At 39.7% G+C, this 27,290-nt stretch overlaps 2 protein-coding genes across 2 annotated transcripts; both read right to left on the bottom strand.

The window, feature by feature from the left end:
• Positions 1 to 4,657: 4,657 nt before the first annotated feature.
• LOC106506534 (endogenous retrovirus group K member 25 Pol protein) lies at positions 4,658 to 7,864 on the bottom strand. The gene has a single exon (XM_084982466.1). The coding sequence runs from the start codon at positions 7,725 to 7,727 to the stop codon at positions 4,674 to 4,676; it is 3,054 nt and encodes a 1,017-aa protein (XP_084838592.1). The 5' UTR covers positions 7,728 to 7,864; the 3' UTR covers positions 4,658 to 4,673.
• Positions 7,865 to 7,874: 10 nt separating this feature from the next.
• Positions 7,875 to 9,760, bottom strand: LOC146398615 (uncharacterized). Its single transcript, XM_084982445.1, is given in 3 exon segments — positions 7,875 to 8,641; positions 8,644 to 9,696; positions 9,748 to 9,760. Coding segments are annotated over 3 exon segments (1,833 nt in total).
• Positions 9,761 to 27,290: the final 17,530 nt, after the last annotated feature.

Below are 27,290 nucleotides of genomic sequence, written 5' to 3'. Positions count from 1 at the left end.
GAGATGTGACTGAGGTCTACACCACAGCCACAACAACACCATATCTGAGCCTCCTCTGAAACCTACACTACAGCTTGTGGCAATGCCAGATTCTCAACCCACTAAGTGAAGCCAGGAATCAAACCTTCATCCTCAGAGACAGTATTTTGAATTCTTAACCTACTGAGCCACAATAGGAAGTCCAATACTGATTCTTATTGTATCAGTCATGATAGGACAGGTAAGGCTGTAGTACAGGAAGTTCCTGAATCTCAGCTATTTAAAAGAAAAGAGTTTATTTTCCTTTTATATCCATTTTTTTTTTTTTTTTTGTAAAAAGAAATCTGCTTAAGCAGCCATTATGTGAACCAGGAGCTCACAAGCTCCACCTCAATGTGAACTTCCAAGATCCCTTTAAGAGGAGAAAGATAATTCTGAACAGTTCAGACTTTTAATTAAATAGTATAATACAGAAGTGACAATAAGCCAAAATTACTTATAATAATCAATAAGCTAAAATTACTTATACAAAGTATATACCATTTGCAATATCAGCAAAACTAGTACACATGGGATTAAGTTCTAAAGAATACAGTAATAATTATTAAATGCTATAAAAAGGATCAAAATAAATGAAGATATAATATTTCTACATTGAACACATCAGTGTCAGAGTTCTTGACTCTTTTAATATATATATGTAGTTTAAAGACAATTCCAAGCAAAATCACATGTTTTTATAAATGAAAATCTGAATTTAACATTAATATGAAAATGTAAAATCAGTGGGATAAAAGGAGAGAACATTCTTACAAGGTATCAAAAGTCATTACAAAAAGTGAATAAAATAATGGGCATTGGTACAATGACAGAAAAACTGATACATTGATCATATTGCACAGTATAAAACCAGATATACCTTTGTATGAACACTTGATTAATGATGGAATAGGTATTGTAGATCATTTGGGAAAGGATGAAGTTTTCATTACTTTTATGATTATCTATAGAGGAATAATGAATAAGTATTTACATAATTAAAAAAATTAACTCATGATAAATGAAACACCCAAATTCTACAAGTAAAATTTAAAACTTTAGAGGGCAGTGTAGAAGAATATATTAAGACTATAGGAGTTCCCGTCGTGGCGCAGTGGTTAACGAATCCGACTAGGAACCATGAGCTTGCGGGTTCGGTCCCTGCCCTTGCTCAGTGGGTTAACGATCCGGCGTTGCCGTGAGCTGTGGTGTAGGTTGCAGACGCGGCTCGGATCCCGCGTTGCTGTGGCTCTGGCGTAGGCCGGTGGCTACAGCTCCGATTCAACCCCTGGCCTGGGAACCTCCATATGCTGCGGGAGCGGCCCAAGAAATAGCAACAACAACAACAACAAAAGACAAAAAGACAAAAGACAAAAAAAAAAAAAAACAAAAAAAACAAACATAGAGTAAGTACTACCTTAAATATCAATTTGGCTGCATTAAAATTTAGAGGTTCTGCTCATCAAAAAATATCGAGAAAAAAGAAAATTTAGACCAAAACCTGGGAGTCAATAGTTGATACACACATAACCAAAACAAAAACGCTTCTATAAATTAATATGAAAAGGTTAATAACAATTCAATTGAAAACAGCCGTTTCCCAAAAGAAAAAGTACATTTTTTCTCAAAATGTTATTCATGCTCAAAACTTTTATTCATTAAGAAAAAGCAATGGGATTATTTTACTTTTACTATGGATTGTCATGAAAGGCCAGTATAAGAACAATCCCCCTCGTCCGGGCTCGGAAGAGGCGACACCCCAAATCACTCACGAGAAGCGGTCTTGATGCAAACAGCAAGAGGATTTTTATTCCAAGCGCGCTGGGGCCCACAGTCGTACACCACGCAGGGGTAGAGGACTGCGGCCCCGAGTGCGGAATCGGGACAGCTTTTATGGGGTTCACAACAAAGCCTGTGTGTCACAAACCAATCATTTTAAAATATCGAGAGCCCGCGCTCCGTGGACCAATCATTTTAAAATATCGAGAGCCCGCGCTCCGTGGACCAATCATCTTAAAATATCGAGAGCCCGCGCTCCGTGGACCAATCATTTTAAAATAGCTCCGGAGGTCCGCATCTGCGTGGGCTCCTGGGCAGAGTGACAGATTGCAGTTGAGATAGGTCACTAGGGCTGTCAATGTGTAATCAATTCTTCTATGGTGCCAGTCAGTTTTACAGAATCCAGATAAGCGATTAGTCAACTCATTTCCTGTTATCTTACTTAGGCCAGGATAGCAGGCCCTGGAACAATAGGAAGTGTGACCTTCTACCTATTTACTGGCAGCCAGCAGGGTCTGGAATTCGGGGGCATTTAGAGCTTTTTATTAACTTCCTGGGTTCTGGGAGGGTTAGGTTGCATTTTCATCCTTTCATTCCCCACTTCTTGTCTTGTTAATAGTTTTAATCTTAGAACTGGGAAGGCTAGAGGTCAGTTTCTCCTTGGCTCAGAAGGCCTTGGTACTGTTGCCTAAGTACCATGATCTGGACTGCACTCACTCGTTCTCTAACAAAGGCAACAAACCTATTAATTAAGCAAGGCCCAACTGTAAGTAACAGGAGCAGGACTACTAGCGGTCCCATCAGAGCAGAAAGCAGGGTGGTCATCCAAGGAGACCTGTTGAACCATCCTTCAAACCACCCCTGGTCAGCCTCTCTTTCCCTTCGACGCCTCTCTAACCTTTCTCTAAGCTTGCTCATGGAGTCTCTGATGGCTCCTGAGTGATCTACATAGAAGCAACATTCTTCTTTTAAGGCTGCACATAACCCACCTTCTCTTAGAAACAGCAGATCTAATCCCCTCCGGTTCTGTAGAACCACTTCAGACAAAGAAGTCAGGGACTCTTCTAGGTTGCTAACAGACTCCTCTAAGGCTCGGAGATCTTCTGTCATGGCCGCATGTAGCTCACCAAGTCCTTTCTCTAGCTGCTGTGGTCCTGTGATCAGGGCAGCTGTCCCTGTTCCTACGCCAACGGCCGTCCCTAATCCGAGCATTACAGCTAGGGTAAGGGATACGGGTTCTCTTTTCGGTCGGTTATACCGATAGTCATATTCATCAAGGACCACTTCCTCAGGATGGTAGTACACTCGGGGGACGATTTGGACCATGACACAGAAATCTTTGGATTGGTTAAAGACTGAGGTGGAAACACAGGGGGTTAACCCAGTATTGCATGCCCACCACCTGTTATAACCAGGTACTAAATACTGATTTTCTGAGGCCTGTTCATAAACCACAGTACTATAGCAAAGGTGTTGGTGGGATGGGGGAGCTTTTCCTATGCATGTCCCCTTCCCGGAAACTTCAGTGAGGGTAAGCTTATTTCGGGACCCCCATGTACATTGATTTCTATGCTCTTTGGTCACATTGAATTTTCCTTCTTTAGCCATCCCCTCATAATAAGGAGGCCCTGAGGATAGACAAAGCCAACAAGAAGAAGTGGCATCAGGGTCGGTGGAGTTGATGGCTTGGAAAGCTCCCTGGATGAGACTGAAGAGTCTCTGTCCTGTCTTAACAGGAACACCTGGGGAGTTTCTAGGCATGTTGGTAGGAATCAATCCAGTGGTACCGTTGCTAGGCGGCTGTGTTATGTCAGGCCGCAGCGAGGTTAATTGGGGCACTGGCAAGTTATGCGGTGGCTCCAGGGCCGGGGGCCCCTGTTCAGCCAGTACTTTATCGGGTCCCACTGCCACAGGGGGTTCTGTCCCCGTCTCTATCCTAAGGCGAATGGTTAAAGTGGACCCTGCTCCCCCGCCATATTTATAAAAAACTATTCCCCAGCTCATACCATTTATCCACTTTTGAATATTTTCCTGTTTTCCTTTTTCAGTGAAACTTATCTTTAGATAATCTAAGTCTGATGGGGAGCAGCTCTTATCTTTATATAGTTTCATCACTTTGTACTTGCCCGGGCCGGAATTGACAAAGGAGAATTTTACCCGGTCCTGGAGAAAGATCGGCCATTTCCAGTCTCCATCGTTGGAGGTGACGCAGCTCCATCTCCTACAGAAGGATTCCCCAGAACCCCCACAGTATTTCTCTTTCTCTGTGCCTGGGCAGCAATAGAACCCATAACTACGGACTAGGTTGGGAGGTGTGCTTTTAACAGCGGGGTTAATCAATCGGAGGCAGAAATGCAGTTCAGGCCACCAGGTGCCTCTAGGAGCAACACCTCGAGTGCTATTTACAGTGACACCCGTATCAGGGTCAATAATCAGCCAGGTAAGGGATAAAGGTCTATGGGGGTTCGAGCTGTCTATAAGGCGTTTACTACTGGCCTGGGGAGTTATTGTTAGAGTAAGGAACCAGGCGATGGAGGCGAAGCTTAAGGGGATTCTCAGTCTTTTCGGCTCTCCACCCCGAGTCGGGAGGTGGCGCCAGCTTAACGTGGGATGCATGGATCCAGGTGGAGATTCCTTCGACTTTCACAGCCGTTGGTGTGGTCAAAAGTACGAGATAAGGGCCCTTCCACCGAGTCTCGAGGTTTCCTGCACGGTGGCGTCTAACATAGACTGAATCTCCCACTTGGAAGCGATGTGGAACTTGCAAGTCTCCTTCTCCTGAGTAGGCCTCCCGGAGCTGCTTCCACGCTCGTTGCCTCACCCACTCGAGCGCCTTGAGCCTAGAGAACAAAGGCTGGGAAAGCAGCACATCAGCACTATGTACAGAAGCAATTTCTACCAACGGGGGGGGGTCCCCCGTAGAGCAATTCATAGGGGGTCAGCCCAAACTGTCCAGGGGTGTTCCTAACCCTGAAGAGCACAAAGGGCAGGAGAGCTATCCAATCATTAATGCCAGTCTCCGTGGTCAATTTAGTAAGGGTCTCTTTAATGGTTCTATTCATCCTCTCTACCTGTCCTGAGCTTTGGGGTCTGTATGCACAATGCAGTTTCCAATCAATCCCCAATATCTTGGCCAGTCCCTGACTTACCTGGGCAACAAAAGCTGGACCATTGTCTGACCCGATTACCTTAGGTATTCCAAATCTCGGAAAAATTTCCTCCAGTATTTTTTTAGCCACCACGGTTGAAGTCTCTTTCTTAGTAGGATAAGCCTCTACCCATCCTGAAAAGGTGTCTACAAAAACCAATAGATATTTGTTTCCGTATTTAGCCGGCTTTACCTCAGTGAAGTCCACTTCCCAGTGAGCGCCTGGGTGGCTTCCCCTTAGTCTCTTTCCTGGAGGTATTCTGGAAGGATTAGCATTAACCAGCTGGCAGGGCACACAATGTTTGACCACCGAGTCAGCCACTCCTGGTAGCCTCAGAACATGATAAGGGGATGTTCTGACCAACTGCTGCAGGTGTTTAGTTCCTAGGTGGGTGAGACGATGTATCTGTTGGACATATTCTAACCCTTCTTTGTGGGGCAGGATTTCCTTCCCATATGAGGTATAGCAGGTCCCCTCCGGAGTCTCAGAGAACTGGTCTATCTTTTTTATCTCTTGCCAGTCTTCTATGGTGTACTGTCGTCTGGGTTCTGGGGCTTTGGGCGTTTGTATTATAGGCAGAAGGTTAACAGCCTGGGCTGCCTGCTTGGCAACCCGGTCAGCCATCTGGTTCCCTCTAGATATGAGATCTTTGGCTTTCTGATGTCCAGGACAGTGTATAATAGCTAGCCTTTTTGGCAAATGTAAGGCTTCTAATAGGCTTAGAATTTCCTCTTTGTTCTTTATTTCCCTCCCTGCTGAGGTAAGCAACCCCCTTTGTTTATAGATGGCCCCGTGTACGTGTGCAGTCGCAAAGGCATACCTGCTGTCCGTATAAATGTTTATGGATTTCCCTTCGGCCAGCCGCAAAGCTTGCGTGAGGGCCATGAGCTCAGCCTTTTGCGCTGAAGTTCCTTCCGGCAGGCTGCTGGCCCAGATCGTGCGGGTCCCGTCCACCACCGCCGCCCCAGCCATCCTCTTACCTTCCACCACATAGCTGCTTCCGTCAGTGAACCAGGTTAGCACTTCTCCAGTCAGCGGTATGTCTGTAAGGTCCTTGCGGACCCCAGTCTCCTCAATCAATAGTTGATGGCAATCATGAGTCACTGGTTCATCAGTCTCTTCAGGCAGAAGAGTGGCAGGGTTGAGAGCGGCTGGTGGAGCGAAAGTGACCCTCTCTGTGAGAAGCAGGCTTTGATAGTGGGTCATGCGGGCGTTGGTCATCCATCGGTCTGGGGGCTGCCGAACGATGTTCTCCAATGCATGGGGGGCTATTACAGTTATATTCTGTCCCAAAGTCAATTTGTCAGCGTCCTTGACCAGTATGGCCACAGCTGCGATAGCCTTCAGGCATACGGGCCAACCACTGGCTACAGGATCAAGCTTCTTTGACAGGTAGGCAACAGGTCTCCTCCATGGTCCTAGGGTTTGGGTTAAAACTCCTCGGGCTACTCCCTTACGCTCATCCACATAAAGGGTAAAGGGTTTAGTTACGTCAGGGAGGGCCAGAGCAGGTGCGCTCAGCAGGGCCTTTTTGATAGCATCAAATGCCTTCTGGTGCTCAGGAGCCCAGGAGAATTCCCCTTTTTCTTTGGTTAGCGGGTAGAGTGGGGCTGCTAAGGTCGCAAACCCCGGGATCCACAGTCTGCAAAATCCAGCTGTCCCCAAAAACTCTCTCACTTGTTTGGCTGTGGTTGGGGCCGGTATCTGGACTACAGTTTTCTTCCGTGCCTCCGTCAGCCATCGCTGCCCGCCCCGCAAACTGTACCCCAAGTATGTTACCTCTCTCCTGCAAATCTGGGCCTTCTTAGCAGAGGCTCTGTAGCCTAGGTCAGACAATTCCAGCAGTAGTGCCTTCGTACCTTCTAAGCAGTCCTGTTTGGTGGCTCCCGCCAGAAGCAGGTCATCCACGTACTGGAGGAGGGTCACCTGAGGGTATTGGATCCTGAAGTTGGCCAGGTCCCTGTGTAGGGCTTCGTCAAAGATGGTCGGGGAGTTCTTGAACCCTTGGGGCAGTCGGGTCCAGGTGAGCTGCCCGGTTCTTCCCGTACCTGGATCTCTCCATTCGAAGGCAAAAAGTGGTTGGCTAGTGGGGTGTAATCTCAGGCAGAAGAAGGCATCTTTTAAGTCCAATACTGTGTACCAGTTCCGTTCAGGCGGGAGGGCGCTCAAGAGGTTATAAGGGTTCGGGACCGTTGGGTGTATGTCCTGCACCCTTTTATTGACCTCTCTCAAGTCCTGTACTGGTCGATAATCATTGGTCCCAGGCTTCCTAACCGGTAGCAGGGGAGTATTCCAAGGGGATTGGACAGGAACTAGGATGCCCTGTTGGATTAATCTTTGAACATGCGGCCAAATTCCTTCTCGAGCCTCTCTACTCAAGGGGTACTGTCTGACTGATACTGGTGTAGCACTGGCCTTCAGCTGAATAACCTGTGGGGGAACTTGCTTTGCCAAACCCATCCCTGCGGTTTCTGTCCAGGCTTGGGGAAACTGCTCCAACCAGGACTGTATATCTTGATCAGGCTTTACCTGGGGAGAATATAGTCGATATTCATCATCTAATTGGAGGGTCAACACAGTGATGGGTTTGTTATTCACAGACACTTCTGGTCTTCCTTGTTCAAAAGAAATTTGAGCTCCCATCTTGGTCAGTAAGTCTCTACCTAGAAGGGGTAGTGGGCACTCAGGGATGACCAGAAACGAGTGGGTTACCCGTCCCACTCCCAAGTCAACGGTTCTTCGGGTAGTCCATGGATACTGCCGTTGCCCTGTGGCACCCATCACCCAGGATTTTTTTTCTTTTAGTTTTCCTAATGGTTGTAGCAGCACTGAATGCTCCGCTCCGGTATCAACCAGGAACTCAACTGGTTGCCCCTCCACCTTCAAAGTTACCCTGGGCTCGGGGAGGGGGTCCGAACCCCGTCTCCCCTAATCTTTATCTTCTTCTAGAGCTAGGACCTTCGGTCCTTTGTTTCCCTTCTTGGGGCAGTTCCTTGCCCAGTGTCCTTTTTCTTTACAATACGCACACTGGTCCTTGTCGAGTGGGGTCCTATTGCCCAGGTTCCCTGACTGTCTAGGGCCTGACCTAATTTTCCTAAAATCTCTCTCTCTCTCCCTGCTGCTCTTCCCTTCAACCACTGCGGCCAAGATCTTAGTCAAATTCTTCTCTTGCCGTCTATCACGTCTTTCCTCCCTTTCTTCTCTCTCCTTTTCTTTTCTCTGTTCCTTCTCCTCTTCTGTCTCCCTTCTGTAATACACCTTCTCTGCCTCTCTCACTAGATCACGTAACTCAGCCTCCTGTAACCCTTCCAGTCTCTGAAGTTTCTTTCTGATATCCAGAGCCGACTGCCCAATGAAGGCCAGGGCCACTGAGGCTTTCTGGGCCTCCGAGGTAGGATCAAAAGGGGTGAACCGCCTGAAGGCTTCCATGAGCCTCTCAAGAAATACCGAGGGAGGTTCGTTCGGTCCCTGCATCACCTCTCTTACCTTAGCCAAATTAGTGGGCCGTCTTGAGGCGCCCCGGAGACCCGCCACCAGAGCCTGGCGATAGATTTTCAAGCTCTCCCTACCTTCAGCCGTGTTGTAGTCCCAACCGGGGCGAGTCAAGGGAAATCCCATGTCAATCTCATTTTGCAACTGCGTGGGTCGCCCGTCGGCCCCAGGAACATTTTTTCTAGCCTCTAACAGAATTCTCTCTCCTCGGTTGTGAAGAGTGTCTGCAGCAGCTGTTGACAATCATCCCAAGTAGGCTGGTGAGAGAACATAAGGGACTCCACCAACCCCGTGAGGCGTTGGGGATCCTCTGAGAAAGGGGGATGGTTAGTTTTCCAATTATAGAGATCTGCAGAAGAAAAGGGCCAATACTGGAGGGGCTGCAATTGGCCCCCCGGCATGGGAGGGCCATAGGTGCGCAGCGGTAATATCGCGATCTCGTCTGCCCGCTCCGGGGTGGCGCCTCTCCGGCTCCGAGTCCCGGCAGCAGGTCCCTCCACCACCGGAGCTCCAGGAGGGGCAGAGGGTCCCCTCACAGCACCCTGTGCTGGATAAGGGGGTGGGGGAACAGGTTGGGGTTCCGGCCAAGTCGGCGGCTCCTCGATCTCGGGGTAGATACGAGGAGAGGGCTCGACTTTTTCGGCCGAATGTTTGTTTTTCTCTCCAAGAGCCAGGATTCGGGGACCTGGCTTTCTTGGTTTATTTAGCCATGGTTTAACCCATGGCGGAGGATCTTCTGCCAAATCTTGCCACGTAAGGATATAGGGCTCCTGATCAGGATGAGAGCCGGGTCCAGTCTGAAAAATGATTGCTTTAACAGCCAGGATAATTTCAGAATTAAAAGTCCCCTCTGATGGCCATCCAACATCGAATGTTGGCCATTCAGAGGCACCGGAAGTCTGCCAAGGTCCCTTCTTAACCTGAACTGACAAATTATGAGCCCTGGATCTAACTTCAGTCCAATGGTCGAGAGTCAAACTAAGGGGGGTCGTCACTGTCTGTCCCATATTAAAACTGTAGACAAGGACACACAAGACAAAGACACACGAAACAGAAACCAACAGATCCAGACACACGCGACCCGTCCGCGTCTTCCACAAGCAGGCAAAAGAGTCGGACGGCCGCGGAGGGGGAAGCTTTCGCTTCAACAACAGAACTCGGTCCTCTGACCGACAGTAGGAGACCACCAGGCGTCCCTGGCTCTCCCCACCTCCCAGGGCGTCCCCCAGGGCGGCAGCCTGTGATCCTCCTAGCACGTCTGCTGATCACAGTCCTCCAGTCCTTACGGTCTGAGAGGACAGCTGCAAACCGAAAGTGCGCATCACCGAAAACAGACACTCAGAACAGAGACGCCGGCCGACACACACACACGTTCCAAAGGGGATCCCTTTACCTCCAAGTCGGTTCTCGGGTGTAAGGGGTGGTCGCAGGAGTTCCCGGCCAACGCACCAAATGAAAGGCCAGTATAAGAACAATCCCCCTCGTCCGGGCTCGGAAGAGGCGACACCCCAAATCACTCACGAGAAGCGGTCTTGATGCAAACAGCAAGAGGATTTTTATTCCAAGCGCGCTGGGGCCCACAGTCGTACACCACGCAGGGGTAGAGGACTGCGGCCCCGAGTGCGGAATCGGGACAGCTTTTATGGGGTTCACAACAAAGCCTGTGTGTCACAAACCAATCATTTTAAAATATTGAGAGCCCGCGCTCCGTGGACCAATCATCTTAAAATATCGAGAGCCCGCGCTCCGTGGACCAATCATTTTAAAATAGCTCCGGAGGTCCGCATCTGCGTGGGCTCCTGGGCAGAGTGACAGATTGCAGTTGAGATAGGTCACTAGGGCTGTCAATGTGTAATCAATTCTTCTATGGTGCCAGTCAGTTTTACAGAATCCAGATAAGCGATTAGTCAACTCATTTCCTGTTATCTTACTTAGGCCAGGATAGCAGGCCCTGGAACAATAGGAAGTGTGACCTTCTACCTATTTACTGGCAGCCAGCAGGGTCTGGAATTCGGGGGCATTTAGAGCTTTTTATTAACTTCCTGGGTTCTGGGAGGGTTAGGTTGCATTTTCATCCTTTCAGTCAAAAATTAAAGTGCTTCAAAATAGCATATGTTAGAGAAAATGTATATGGAGGGGATGCTTATACATTGCTGCTTAAAATATAAATTGGTATAATCAGTTTAGAAAATAATTTGATGTTATTATGGAAAATTGCCTTATCATATATAGTAAATTCCAGAAATTTCACTCCACAATATTTACCTGAGAGAAAATCTTGCACATGTGAACCAGAGCAGATACACAAGAGTTATCTATAATATCATGGTTTTTAATAACAAAATTTGTCTTTAAAAAATAACACATACACACTACTCTATAAAATAGATAATTAACACGAACCTACTATATAGCACAGGGAATTTACACAACAGTTTCTAAAAATCTACATTGGAAATAATGGATGTATGTGTATGCATAACTGATTTACTTTGCTGTACACTTGAAACTAATACAACATTGTAAGTCAACTATACTCCAATAAAATTAAAAAAAAAAAAAGAAAAACAAAAAGAAATAACCAAATGTGAAAACAATGGATAAGTGAACAAATTGTACTATGGTCAATTTTACAAGACTGGATTAGGAGAGTAACATCATCAATATAGTAATATAGATCACCTCTGACTTCAGTCCTTCTCATAAAAGAAAAACTAGCAACTATCTGAGAAAATTCCAGAGCCCCCAGGTGAGGCTGAAACACCCTTCTGCATAAGAAAGACCTACAAGTACTGCATTACAAGGAATCATTACATTTTAACCACGTTGTCCTTCTTCCAGGACAGCACAGCACACCAGTGAGAGGCTCTCTGGGCCTCTGGCTTCTCTCTGGGAAAAAGAGAATCCAAAATGGGTATTCAGCTTCCCCAGCATTGGAGGATTCTTCAGAAGGCTCACTTGGGTCCTATTTCCTGGGGAATCACTGGAGAATCTGCAGAACTTAAGCACTGAGTATCAGATAGAGGCAATTAAATGGCATGGCCTACATCAACTGGTACTCAGATATTTGCAGACTACATTCCTGCTTGCAGTGGTGTCTAAGCAAGGATCTCAACCAGCAGCTTTGTCCATCTGCAGATTCCAGTCAGTGGCCCTGTATGGCCAAGGAGTTGGGTTGGCAGCTCTGCATGTTTTGGGTCTTCAGTCAATGGGTTGTACCCTCCATGGAACCCTTTCTTCAATTCAGCCCAATTGCTGAGCATAGTCTCCATCCAGTTTCATCCCTATAGGATGTGTGGCCATAGATTCTCAGTACTGTGAAGCACATCTTTTAGACAAGGGATGGGCAAGGGAACAAATTCACAGTTCCACCCAACAACTTAGCATAAGCTCCAGTTACGAGGCTATGGCCTCTGAAGAGCATGGCCACAGCTGCCTGACAGCTGTGGACTATATTCTTTGGACTTCCCAGGCAGAGAGCCAAGTCAGCTGCCCTGGTCAACAATTGAGCATAGCCTCGAGCCCCTCATAACAAGGAAGACTGGACAGTGACCTGAAAAATTGCAAAGCCCAGCTCTGTCTGATTGCTAAAAATATCCTGCAGCCTCTCCCAGGCAGACGGTATGGTCAGTGATCCTATCCAATCATGGAGTATAATCTGTGGCCCCATACAAGCAGAAATCCCGGAAAATAAGCCACCTGACTGCATAGCTCAGGCTATATAGCCTCACACAACTGGAAAGTAGCTGGAGGCTCCACCCAACAGCACAGCCAGTGACATCACTCAATAGCAGAGCACAACCAATGGTCACCCTGATTGGGAATCCCAGCCTACTGTCCCCACTAAGCTTCCAAAGAAATACTGAAATCCCACCTGACTACAGAGCACAATCTGAAGGCCCTTAGGTCCATGAAGTCTAGCCTGAGAACATGCCTAATCAGGGTCCAGAAAGCAGCAACCTTTGACAGGGGATCTTAGTCCCATCCGACCAGGAAAATTTGAAAAGCACAACCTGAAGACATGACAAATAGCAAAATCTAGCCAGTTGTATCACTCTTCCAGGAAACAGAACCTGTGACCCCACCTAATCAGAAGGAAAATCCCAGCTAGTGGCCTCACTTGACTGTGAAATACAGCCAGTAGCCCTGCCAGACCAGGGAGCTCTTCTTCAGGAAGATACCTATCGTAAATATACACAACCCCACATGAAAGCATCTAAATATATAGCATAAATACTAACAGAAGTGAAAGGATAAACAAAAGCAATATAAAAATTGGAGACATTACTGCTCAATTTTCAACAATAGATTGGTCAACTAGAGAGAGAATCAATAAAAAAAAAAGAGTATATTTGAAAAACACAATAGACCAAATGAATGTAACGGACATATGCAGGAAATTACAACCAAAAGCATCAAAATTTGTATTTTTCTTAAGAACATATGGAATATTTTCTAAGATCATATGACAGACCACAAAACATTCTCAACAAATTTTTAAAAGAAATTATACCAAATATCTTTTCTGAACACAATAGTATGAAACTAGAAATCAGCAGCAGAAGGAAAGCTGAAAAATTGACAAATATATGGAAGTACATTTAAAATTTCGCAAATACATACTTTTTATTTTTTTATTTTTATTTTTTGTCTTTTTGTTTTTTCTTGGGCTGCAGCCGTGGCACATGGAGGTTCCCAGGCTAGAGGTCTAATCTGAGCTGTAGCTGCCAGCCTACACCAGAGCCACAGCAACGTGGGATCCAAGCCGCATCTGTGAACTAAACCACAGCTCACGGCAATGCCGGATCCTCAACACACTGAGCGAGGCCAGGGATTGAACCCGCAACCTCATGGTTCTTTGTTGGATTCATTAACCACTGAGCCATGATGGGAACTCCACAAATACATACTTTTTTTTTTTTTTAATTAAAAAAGGAACACAACTGAACAGATAAAAGGAAAGTGAAAAAATACCTTGAAACAAATGAAAGTGAAACATACCAAATCTTTTGGGAGGCAGTGAAAACTTCTCTAAGAGGGAAGGTTATAATAAAATATGCCTACATTAAAAAAGAAGAAAGATTACAAATAAGCAATAACTTTACAACCCAAGAAGCTAGGAAACAACAAATTTGGTCTAAAGTTAGTGAAGGGAAGGAAATAATAAAGATCAGAGAAGAAATATATGAAACAGGAAAGAATGAAAATAGAAAAGATCCACAAAACAAAACTTGGGTTTTTGAAAAGATACACAAATTAACAAACCTTTAGCTATATTAGCTAGAAAACAAGGAGAAGTATCAAATAAACAAAACAAGAAGTGAAAGAAGAGGGATTACAAGCAATACAATAGAAATGAAAATAATCATAAGAGATTACCAGGACAAATTATAGACCAACAAAGTGGATAAACTAAAGGAAATGAAAAAAAAAAATCCTAGAAATGTACAACCTACCAAGACTGAATCAGGAAAAATTTGAAAATTTGAACATATCAATAACAAGTGAAAAATAATTAGTAATTGAAAACCTGCCAACAATGCAAAAGCCAGGAACAGATGGTTGCACTGGTGAGTTCTACAAATCACTTAATAAAGTATTAACATTCTTCTCAAAGTCTCCCAAAATATGAAAGAGAAAGGAGCACACTCAAATTCATTTAATGAGACCAGCACTGCCCTGATAGTAAAGCCATATGAGGACACAAAAAGAAAAGAATACCGTAGACCAATATTTCTGATGAATGTATATATTCAATAGCACATTTAAAATATACACTATGATGAAGAGGGATTTATCCTCAGAATGCCAGGATGGTTTAACCTGGGCAAATCAATCACTGTGATACACCACATTAACAAAATGCAAGAATTGTATGCTCACTTCAATAGACACAGAAAAAGCATTTGATAAAATACAGCATATTTTAATGATAAAACTGTTCAACTAATTTGGGGACAGAACCAAGGCCAATTATGACAAGCCCACAGCTAACACCATACTTAATAATGAGTGGTTGAAAGCTTTTCCTTGAAAGTCAGGAACAAGACAAGTGTGCTCAGTTACCACTTATTCAATAGTATTTGAAGTCTTAGCCAGATCAATCAGGCAAGAAAAATAAATAAAAAACATTAAAATAAGAAAAGAAAAATCAATTCTCTATTTGCAGCTGATATGATTTTATATACAAAAATTTTAAAGACAGAGCAGTTAGAGCCAAAAAACAAATCCAGTGAAGCTAAATAATACAATGTCAACATGAAAAACTCAATTGCATTTCTATACACTAATAATAAAAATTCTGAGAAAAATAAAGAAATAAATCCCATCCCAATAGAATCAAAAAGAATAAAATATTTAGCAATTATTTAACCAAGGGTGTGATAAATCTTTACATTGAAAATTATAAGATATTTATGAAAGAATAGAATATAATACAAGGAAATGAAAACATATCATGTGTTCTTTGATTGATTGGAAAAATTAATTATACTACTCAAAGCTACCAGTAGATACAATACAATCCTTATCAAAATGCCAATTTATTTGCATAAATAGACAAATCTTAAAATTCACATAGGATCACTGAAGTTCTTGAATATCCAAAGGAATTATGAGAAGTAAGAAGAAAGTGGAGGAGTTCCCGTCATGGCACAGTGGTTAACGAATCCGACTAAGAACCATGAGGTTGTGGGTTCAATCCCTGGCCTTGTTCAGTGGGTTAATGATCCAGCGTTGCCGTGAGCTGTGGTGTAGGTTGCAGACATGGCTCAGATCCTGCGTTGCTGTAGCTCTGGTGTAGGCTGGTGGCTGCAGCTCTGATTCGACCCCTAGCCTGGGAACCTCCATGTGCCACGGGAGCGGCCCAAAAAATGGCAAAAAGACAAAAAAAAAAAAAAAGATGAAAGTGGAGATATCACACTTCCTGATTTCAAAATGTACTGCAAAGCTATAGTAATCAAAAGTATAACACTGTCATGAAAACAGGTTCAAATGCCGATAGAACAGAATCAAAACCCAGAAACAAACCTAAACATATATGGTCAAATAATATTCAAGAATACTCCTTGAGAAGAAATATTCCCTTTCAATAAAGGAGGTTTAAAAAACAATATTTACATGAAAAAAATAAACATCTACATTACATCACTCAGGAAAATAAAATGAAGTAAATTAAATACTTAAATGTACATCTTAAAACTGTTAAACTCCTAAAAGAAAACATTGGGAAAAAAGCAAAAATAAACAACTGGGACTACATCGTATATTTGAAACTAAAATTTTCTGCATAGCAAAAGGAAACAATAACAAAAGGAAAGGAAAACTTTGCAATGGAAGAAAACATTTGTTAACTCATATATCTCTTAAAGAGTTAATATCCAAAGTATATGATTCATATAAATCTTAATAGCAAATAAGCAGTCTGATTAGAAAATGAGCAAAGGATCTGAACAGACTTCTTTTCAAAGGTGGTGCACAAATTATCAACAGGTACATGAAAATGTATTCAACATCATTAATTATCAGAGTATCTCAAACCAAATCTACAATGAGTTATCACCTCACACCTGTTAGAATGGACCTTTGTTATTAGGATAATCTACTGATTTTAATATCAGCTCTTTAAAAACCTTAATTCCATCTGCTACTATCATTCCTTTTTACTGTGTAACAATATATTCATAGATTTCAGGGTTTAGTACATGACATCTTTGGTGAGATTTATTTTATCCACCATAATATCATTTTTATAAAATTTAAAAAGAGGTTGAACTTCAGTATATAGTCCAGGCATAAGTAAATCGTAAGATGCAACTTAAGAAGGAAGAGGATGTTAGACACAAAGTTTAAAATAGCAATTGGCTTTTGATTAAAAAAAAAAGGTGGTAAGATATGGAAAAAAATACCTGATAGATAAAAGTTATGGTCCATGTTTTTGGATTGAATGGCTGGCTAATAGATCTTTATTAATAGATTTATGTACAATATTCTCTATAAATATTACATATACTTTAGAACTTAACAAATATTTTTAAAACATAAAATGGAAAAAGTAACCAAAAAATTTAAGAAAAGGTCATGTGAATATCTGAGTAAGAATTGAGTGTCAATGATGAGAGAACAGCAAATGCAAAGGTCCTAAGAGGGAATTGGAATATTCAAGAAACTCAGTACGGCATAAGCTATTCAATCCTATACAGGTATAATCATATATTATATACAATATATTCAGTATTAATGAGGATTATATATATAGGATATTAGAAAATTTAAATAATCTTAAATTAGGTCAATAGTACTATGGTCCCATTCTTGTTTCGCCTTTAAATCATAGATAGTAATTTTGTGTTCCATTGGTTTAATTTCTCACCACAACAGTATAGGATAATAGTATAGAATAACATCTAAGCTTTGTCTAATACAATATTTTTATTTAAATTTGATAGATACAAGGAGGGAGATCACAATTATAAAATTATTAATTTCTCTGAAAGACATAAAAAATTAAAGATGAATAAATGAAAGTAAATTTATCTAATAACATTATTTCAAAATATGTATAGCAAATATTGACAAACCTGGAAAAAATATAATTGTCACATGAACTTCCTTCAGCCTCCTCTCGGGTATAAATTCCTACATATTCCATTTTGATAAAATATTGAGTATGTGGGGAAAAATTTTTAACAGTTTTACCATAAATTTCCAGCAATATTTCATTGGTAAATAATGCTTTTAGCTACTCTGTGTCCATTTTAAAAGAATGAGTATTCCTCTAACAAACTATTATTAATAAATAAGTCTAAAAGCCAACCTAAAGTTTTTAAAGTTAGAAATTTATTTTGTGAAGAAAAGAAGTAAAAATCAAGACATAGAGAGATGACCATAGGCTGCATGAGGGCAGGGGACATTTTGCATTAATTTCTTAGTCTATTCCTAGTTCTGGTAGAGTACTTACCACATAGTTGAAAAATCAATAAAAATTATTGAATACATGAATAAATATCTTAATCAATGCATGAGTTTCATTAGCTTGTTAAGTTCTACAACAATCTGATCTTTTTTAGTGTGTATGTGTAGCTATAAATACATAACATGCAAATGTAACAAATCACAAGTATATAAATTATTTCCTAAAGCAATAGACAAATGTGTATTTCTAGCCTGAAGTTATGCTTGAAATGTCTTTCAGCTTAATAACCTGAAAGAAAAAAAAATAGAATAGTTAATGGGAAAACATGTAAAACTGCTGCATAATTGAGTTGTATTCCATAGGGAATACAATCTACTTCAAATTTCACTCCTGAAAAGATTAAGTACTTACTATGTAATTATCATGCTGTTATTTACAACATGATAGCTAAGGTTTGCGACGGCACTAAGAATACTATATATGAATATATACATAATTTCCATGCAAAACTATCTAACGTATGTAATAGTCAATTTTATGTGACTTTATTTATTTATTTATTATTATTATTATTTTTTTTGGTCTTTTTGCCAATTCTAGGGCCACTTCCGCGGTATATGGAGGCTCCCAGGCTAGGGGTCCAATCGGAGCTGTAGCTGCCAGCCTATACCACAGCCACAGCAACATGGGATCTGAGCCGCATCTGCAACCTACACCACAGCTCACGGCAACGCCGGATCCTTAACCCACTGAGCAAGGCCGGGGACCGAACCTGCAACCTCATGGTTCCTAGTCAGATTGGTTAACCACTGAGCCACAACGGGAACTCCAATTTTATGTGACTTTAGATGAGGTTGAACAATGGAAGTAGTTCAAACTTTTCAAAGTCATTTGTTTCAAGAATTGACTTTGAGCAAAAGAATTGGAGCATTTCAAAATTTGGACTAAAAAGGATTCAAACAAAGTAAAAAATATAAGCCAAAAAATGCAAATGAATATGTGGTATTTTTCTACTCTATTGGCTTAAAAGGGAGAGATTTTCAAATACCTTTTTTTCTTTTTCTTTTTCCCCATAGCTGATTGAGATGTCTTAGGGAAAAAAAAATAAACAAAATAGACAAAACAAGAACATCTTGTGCTTCTTTGTTTTACATATTTAACATTCCCAGAATAGAATAACAGAATAATATTAGGACTCTATCTGAATATTTCTTCTCAATGCCCAGTAAGTCTTGAAGAAATGGAATTATTGGACAAAATGGAGATTTAAAATGAAAAGTTTAGAGGGATATGAGAAACTTTAATAGCCGAGGAAAGAGACACTAATAATTCTCACTAATGAGAATGTTTTTACACCTGGAACATTAAGACCTTTATATGTGGTAATTTGATGTGATAATAACACTTCAGAAGGGGAAAAATGATCTTTGAAACTAAGTTGATATTTTTCAAATCCTGACTCCTTTCTCAATTAGCTCTATGACATTGGGTGAGTTATATATACACACATGCGCACACACACACACACACACACGTGTGTTTGTGTACACCTATATACACATATATGTATACATGTATATGTCTATACATATATATTATGTATGCATGTACACATGTATGTGCACATATATGTATACATGTATATGTGTGTATATACATATATGCACATATATGTATATGTGTGTGTATATAAATATACACATATTTCAGTAATGGTACTTCATGTGTTTACTTAGAGAATTAAATGAGTCCACATCCAAAATCACCTACTTGAAAATCTCAGCCCCAGAGGTGTTTCAGAATTTTTCCAATTTTATAAAGTTGAAGTGGTTCACTGAAATATTCCAATGGGCTATAAGACACTTGGACATTTTTGCAGTGAAGTTGCCTGTATTTACATCAAGTGGGACTAATGAAAACTATGAATTTCCTCTTGATGTATCAAATCAGGTTTTATAGTAAAAAAGTTTGCACAAAACATGAAAAATCTTTCAGTTTTCAGAGCTTTGTGGATTTTAGAATAGCAGAAAAAGGATCTATATATGGAAGGCATATAGAACTGTGACTAGAGAATAAATGTATTTGTTAGTAAAGAAGAGTATGTTAACCCTATTGCACTATGCATGGTTCAAGTCACATTTGGAGTACTATGTCTAGTTCTAGATGCTTCATTTTCTGTGTAGCGTGACACATTAGAAATTGCCAAATGAGGTATTTTTATAACGGGAGATAGCTGAACAGGAGAAAGTGCAGGTGTATTCATTCTGTCCCTGTCATCTTAAACTAGGCTAACCCACATTCATATTGCAACCTGGCTCTATAATATAAATGAGTCAAAATATGTGTGTTGAGTTCTGTGGGAAACAAATAGTGAAACTGCTTGGAACTGCTTTCTACCTTTGAACTGGACTTTCTTGGGCTTGCTCCCTATATAATCGCCTCCTCTGGCTCTGCACTTCAGTTCAGTACCTCCAGTTGGCACTCCTTGGATTGGTATAATCCTGATAATTTTCTGTCCTTTCTTTGTTTTTTTTTTTTTTTTTTTTTTGCTTTGTCTCCTATTACATCAGTTTCCATACTGATGAGGGTGGAGTCCTTTGAAAACTGCCCCCACCACTTTTTTCTGTGTGTTTCAGTAAGAGTCTTTGGTTAGAACATGGGGTAACTCAAATTGTGTGCTCATATGTAGACCCAGCACCAAAATTGACATAATAGTAATGGAAAAGGTAGAATTTAGTGAAAATAAGTAAGGAAGTAAAGCTGTTAACTACACTACAGATTGTTTCATCAATTGCTGTGCCTCTCTTTCAATGCTGAATGACCATCAGAGATTTTGACTTTTGGCAAGGTGCTTTGTTCCTTGAAAGAAATTTAGCTTTCAGATATCCTACACTGTGATTGTTCTATAGCTCTAATAATAACTACTACATTATATAATTCAGTTTTTAATTAACAATTTCTGAAATATTTCATTGAAACTTTAAATACATATATTTTAAAAATATATATACTTCATTTTTGCATAAAGGCAGACAGTTTCAAGCTATGTTAATTTACAAAATCTACGTTTGTTTGGGACAGGGGTGGAGGTGGGGAGAATAAAAGATAAGTATAGATTAATAGTTGTTCTAAAATATGCTGTTTTGGCTTAACTTCTTTACATATTCAGCTGTTTAAGACAGTATTGATTTATTAGAGCAATAAATACCTCAACAATTATTTTGACCCCACTGAGAATATTAAGATTCCTGAGAAAGGTAAATGCTGAACCTCCAGTGAGATCTCTGTGGGAGAAATAAAGTGAATTTCTTTCGGTGAAGTAAGGCACTGCTGTGAACTTCTTTTCTGTCAACTTGGCTAAATGTGTTAAATAAAATTTAGTGAATAAGGTACAAAAAATAGCAGGTGGTTGAAAATTGATTCAAATAATGAATTGCATTCAATACTTGAAACATGTTAAAGTAATTAGAGTAAATTTTGTTAATATTTGTAACCATTCACATATGAGATCCTTGCCAACTATAGTTTGCCTTTTTTACCATTGAAACAATTCAGAAAATAACATAGAAAATCCTTACAGAAAAATCCTTTCTATAATATAGCTTTCTTAAAGAAATTCTATAAAGTGAATATTCATTATGTCCATCATGTAATGTGTCTAATTATTTGAAACCTGTTTTTGAGAAAGGAGGTAAAATATCTTTTGTTGTCTCCATTGTTTTTATGTTTCAAAAGAACAATATTGAATGTCTTTCTTTACACACCAGATAACATGACACCAACAGATATATATTACTGGAAAATTAACTATGACCTACCTGCTAAATTCCTCATGAAGAACAGGTGTGCTGATTGCCAAACCCAGTAGGAGTTTAAATGTTTTACCTATGACTTTTCTCTAAATCAGCCACTCAGTTCACCATTCTCCCTTTTCCTCATGAGATAAGTGATGAAGAATGAGCTTCCACAAATATGACTATAAAACAATGTATGGCTTTTGTGAGACTCATGCTGCAAATGCTATTTTGAATAGTACAAAAGTTCTCTAGAACCTTATTTATAATAGCCATCAGTTTCCAGTTAAATAAAATTTACCTAAAATGCAATGTTAAAATTCACATGAATAATATTTATATGTTTTCATTTTATCTCTCCCTACACAATAACATTATTTAGGGTGTTGTTAGATGGTTTAGATAAGTCAGATAGAAATTACTTTATGCTTGTTCTGATACTAATGTGAAGCCAGTTCCTTTCCCAGTTTAGAACCTGGATGAAATGTCAAAAGAAAGAGAGCTGAGAAGAATAAGATTTAGAATAGCCTAATCTAACCACAAATCAAGAGGAAAGAATCAAGATTAACTTGTTTCCACAGTGTGAGGTTGTGGTGGTGGTGGTTATTTTTGCTGGAGAGCATTTTTATTATTTTTCTAAAAAAAATTATATTATGGCATCACTTTGTAATTGATGATATTTTAATAAGAAAAAGAGAAATGCAACTTAGAGTAAGAAGATGGTCAGAACAAGGAGTTTCAAGTGGCTTTTTTTAAGAATCCTGCAACCTTAAAGATAAGAAATTAAACATATTCATATATATATATATATAATATATATATATATAATGTTAAGTATGAAAATATCAATACCTCATTGGGTTTTCAGAATTAAACATGACAAGTTTAATAAATTACACATTATGGAGAGAATGTTCTTAACACTAATCATATGTGTCTGTTAATAAAACCAACATTGACATAGGAAATATCCACAATTTTTCCACTTGCACATTAAATGGATGTATTGTAAATCCCACAAGTTCAGGAATAATTACTTATTCCAATTTCTACACAAACCTAGTATAAAACTCTATAGAGGACATTCTCAATTAACTCAAGCTAACTTATCCTTGTGACTCTTTTTTTTCTTCATTTTGATTTAAAGGAAAATTAATAATATTTTTATGTTTATTATCAAGTGGTTACTCTATTTGCTGCATGTTTGTTAAAGGAGGGACATTTTTGGTCTTCTACCACTCTATGCTTGTAGTATTTCATTGAGTAAGCTTCATTTTATATGTCTAATAACTAGCAAGTAGAGGAACCGATTAAAAAAAAAAGATCAGTTTATTTCACTTACAATGATCAAATCTGTGTTAACAATATTGTAATTCTTAAAATCTCATTGTCAGGAGATTTGCTCTTGATATTATGAGTCACTTATAGGAATCCTGGTGATTGTGTATATTATGGAGATAACAGAATTTGGAGTCAAATTTACCCTTTAAACAAGTCAGTAAGACATGGAATTTTATGACTTAACAAGAGTTTCAGCTAGGCTAAATATTAATAATTACCAATAAAATACTTTCACTTTTATTGATATTCTTTCTTACCTGTATTTTTCTCCTTTTCTCTCTCTGTGATTATTATTTCACTCAAAAAAGAAATTTGAGACAGGTAGATAGATGGCAAATAGAAAGACAGACAGATATGTAGGGTATGACTCATCTTTTCTTTCATTCTTCTGGCTACCAGATTACCAGTTCTCTGATAATAGCTGAACTCACTTGCTTTTACAACACCGCTATTTCCCTTTTCCTTAAACTTTTTGTTACACATTTTCATGGCTTTGTTCATGTGGTATCAGGCATACCTTTAAATATTTATTTATCTGGAAAATTCTTATTCATCCCTTCTTGCTCATTTCAGTTGTGTTTCTTCTAGGAATTCTTTCCTGAAAGCCAAGTTGAGTTGAATGATTTTCTTGTACATCACACTATACTTACATCAGTCCTATCACAACCTTTTCAAATGGTGGTATTTCTTGGGAAGTGCCTACCGGGAAAGGACTGTATCTTTTTCACCTTTGAGATCCAGGTGCACAGCAGCGCTTGAACATAGCATGTAGTTTACATATATCTTGAATTTACTCCCTTGCAATTGGTAAATATTTAAAGTTAATTCATAAATTTTGAAGTTTCTTGTGTCCTCTTGTGTTTTTTTTTTTTAATTGGCTTATAAAGGCAATTTAGTGCTGTATCCCGATTCCAATTCTGCTTATAAAAGTTTTACTGCTCCACTTAATATTAATGATTTATGTCATTTAAAAATACTCTAGAAGAATAATAAAGTGTGAAAGTTACAATAAACACAACAAGTGAAAATTATAGGCAAAAGGAAAGTTTAATATAAATGACGTCTAGATGATTACACTTTTAGAAAAAAAATCAAGCACTGATTTATTCTCTTCACAAAAACTAATTCCAAATAAATTACTTTTAGTTAAAACAACAAATGTATTATAAAACTGAAGAAATATGGGTAGATATTAATGTTTTGTCTATAAGTTAAATATATTTCTAAATATAAAGTTTATACACAGTTATAAGAAAAAACAAGATGGAAAGATTTGCTGTGCAGTAGAAAATCGACAAAACTCTATAAACCAGCTATAATGGAAAAAGTAAAAATCATTAAAAAAATAAAATTACCAAAGGATTGAGGTGGCAGAGGAATAAGAGGTTGTGCTCACCTTCTCACATAAGCACATCAAAAAAAAAAAAAACAAAAAAAAACTACATGTAGAACGATTTGCATAGAACATCTACTGAACTCTGCCAGAAGACCTTAAACTTTCAAAAAGGGGAAGGAACCCTCCACATAACTGGGTACATCAAAAGAAAAAAAAGAGAGAGAGAAAGAATCAGGACTGGACCAGCACTCCTGAAGGGGAGCTGATAAAGAGGAAAGCAATCCATACCCTGGGGAGCCACTTAACTGACAAGGAGATTGGCTGAGATAGAGGGACCTCAAAGTTGCTGAGAAAAGCACAGCAGCTGGACTAGGGAGGGCAAAGCATGGTGAGAGCAACACAGATCATCTACACAATTACCCTGGAAATCACAACCTGAGATGCTCAGGCGAGGGCTGGGCACTGAACTCAGTCTCCAGAGGTCAGTTATAGGGAGAGGACTAGGGTTGGCTATGTGGAGACAGCCTGAGGGGCTAGGGAGTGGTGCACCATGGCCAGGGGAGCCAAGTGCCACAGCTGAGGGAAACCAAGAGATATGGGCCTGCAGGAAAAGCAAGATGCCATTGTGGGGGAGGGTGAGAAGAGGAAGGGTGGACCACCATATGAATATATTTCTCTGCACACATGTAGACTATCAGAGGGCCCTTAATATAGGAGCACCCAGATACATACAACAAGTACTAACTGGCATAAAAGGAGAAATTTATGAGAATACCATGATAGTAGAAGACTGTAACACCCTATTCGTATCAACGGACAGATCCTCCAGACAGAAAATCAATAAGGCAGCAGAAATGCTAAATGACACAGTAGAAAAGTTAAGACTTCATTGACAATTTTATCTCTTCTCTTCCAATTTGGATACATTTTATTTCTTTCATTTGTCTGATTGATGTGGTTAAGACTTTCAATACTATGTTGAATAAAAGTGGTCATAGTGGGCATCCTTGTCTTGTTCCAGATTTTAGCCAGAAGACTTTCAGCTTTTCTCCATTGAGTACTACTGGCTGTGGTTTGTCATATATGACCTATATTATATTAAGGTGTGTTCCCTCCATACCCACTTTGGTAAGAGTTTTTATCATGAATGGATGTTGGATATTTTCATGTTTTTTCTGCATCTATTGAGATGGTCATGTGATTTTTGACATTTCTCTTGTAAATATGGTGTATGATGTTGATAGATTTGCATTTGTTGAAGCATCCTTGTGAACCTGGGTTGAATCCTGCTTGGTCATGGTATGTATCTTTTTTATATGTTGTTGGATTTTGTTGGCTAAAATTTTTGGGGGAGTTTTTGCATCTATATTCAACAAATATATTGGCTTATAATTTTCTTTTTTAGTAGTATATTTGTCTGGTTTTGGTATTAAGGTGATGGTGGTTCTCTCAGTCCTCAGACAATATTACAAAGCTATGGTAATCAAGAGAGTGTGGTACTGGTACTGGTACCAAAACAGACACACAGACCAATGGAATAGAATAGAGAATCCAGAAAAAAACCAGACATCTGCAGTCAATTAATCTTTGACAAAGGAGGCAAGAATTTAAAATGGCAAGAAGACAGTCTTTTCAGCAGTATTGCTGGGAAAACTGGCCAGCCGCATGCAAATCAATGAACCTGGAACAAACCCTCACACCATGAACAAAAATAAACTCGAAATGGCTAAATGACTTAAACCTAAGACAAGACACCATCAAAATTCTAAAGAGAACATAGGCAAAATATTCTCTGACATCAACCATACAAACATTTTCTTAGGTCAGTCTCCCAAGGCATCAGAAATGAAATAAAAATTAAACTAATAGGACCTAATCAAACTGAGAAGCTTTTGCACAGCAAAGGAAAACATAAAAAAAAAAATAAAGACAAATTACAGAATGGGAGAAAATAGTTTCAAATGATGCAACTGACAAGGGCTTAATCTCTAAAATATACAAACAACTCATACAACTCAACAGCAACAAAACCAATAACCCAATTGAAAAATGTGCAAAAGACTGAACAGACATTTCTCCAAGGATGGCCAACAAGTACATGAAAAAATGCTCAACATAACTGATTATTAGAGAAATGCAAATCAAAACTACCATGAGATACCACCTCACACCAGTCAGAATGGCCATCATTAACAAATCAACAAATAACAAATGCTAGAGGGGGTGTGGAGAAAAGGGAACCCTCCTATAATGTTGGTGGAAATGTAAGCTGGTACAGTCACTACGTAAAACGGTATGGAGGTACCTTAGAAAGCTATACATAGAACTACTATATGACCCAACAATCCCACTCTTGGGCATATATCCCAACAGAACTTTCCTTGAAAAAGACACATGCACCCGCATGTTCATTGCAGCTCTATTCACAATAGCCAAGACATGGAAACAACCCAAATGTCCATCGACAGATGATTGGATTAGGAAGAAGTGGTATATATACACAAAGGAATACTACTCAGCCATAAAAAAGAACAAAATAATGCCATTTTTAGCAACATGGATGGAACTAGAGACTCTCATACTGAGTGATGTAAGTCAGAAAAAGAAAGACAAATATGATATCACTTATATCTGGAATCTAATATAAGGCACAAATGAACCTTTCTACAGAAAAGAAACTCATGGACCTGGAGAATAAACTTGTGGTTGCCAAGTGGGAGTGGGAAGAAGTGGGATGGATAGGGAGCTTGGGGTTAATAGATGCAAACTATTGCCTTCGGACTGGAATAGCAATGATATCCTGCTCTACAGCACTGGGAAGTATGCCTAGTCACTTATGATGGAGCATGATAATGGGAGAAAAAAAATGTATACGTATATGTGTAACTGGGTCACTATGTGTAAAACTGCAGAAAAAAAAACGTATTGGGGAAATAACAAAAAAAAAGAAAAATGGGCAGAAAGCCTGAATAGATATTTATCCAAAGAAGATGTATAGAGATGGCCAACAGGCACATAAAAACATTTTCAACATCACTAATTATTGGAGAAATGCAAATCAAAAGTATAACGAGGTACCACCTTTCACCAGTCAGAGTGGCTGTCTTTAAGAAGTCAACAAATATCAAGTGCTAGAGAGGATATGGAGAAAAGGGAACCCTCACTCACTCTTGGTAGGAATGTAAATTGGTACAACCCTTGTGGAAAACAGTATGTTTGTACCTCATATAACTAAATTAAAACTATCATATGACCCAGCAATCCCACTCTTGGGCATATATATAGACAAAACTCTCCTTGAAATAGATACATGCACGCATATATTTATTTCAGCACTATTCACAATAGCTAAGACATGGAAACCACCTACATGTCTATTGACTATTGACGGATGAATGGATTAAGAATAAGTGGTATATATACACAATGAAATACTACTCAGCCATAAAAATGAACAAAATAATGCC

This window comes from Sus scrofa, chromosome 11 (genome assembly GCF_054392235.1).
Source record: "Sus scrofa isolate SSC_HxYL_T2T_F1_AM1 chromosome 11, Sscrofa_HxYL_maternal_Yorkshire_Landrace_v2.0, whole genome shotgun sequence".
Classification (NCBI taxonomy): Eukaryota; Metazoa; Chordata; class Mammalia; order Artiodactyla; family Suidae; genus Sus; species Sus scrofa.
This window is presented reverse-complemented; position numbering and strand designations above follow the sequence as displayed.

Excerpts from the sequence above, each read along its gene's own strand:
- LOC106506534 (XM_084982466.1), bottom strand. The coding sequence starts at position 7,727 with ATGGGTGCCACAGGGCAACGGCAGTATCCATGGACTACCCGAAGAACC.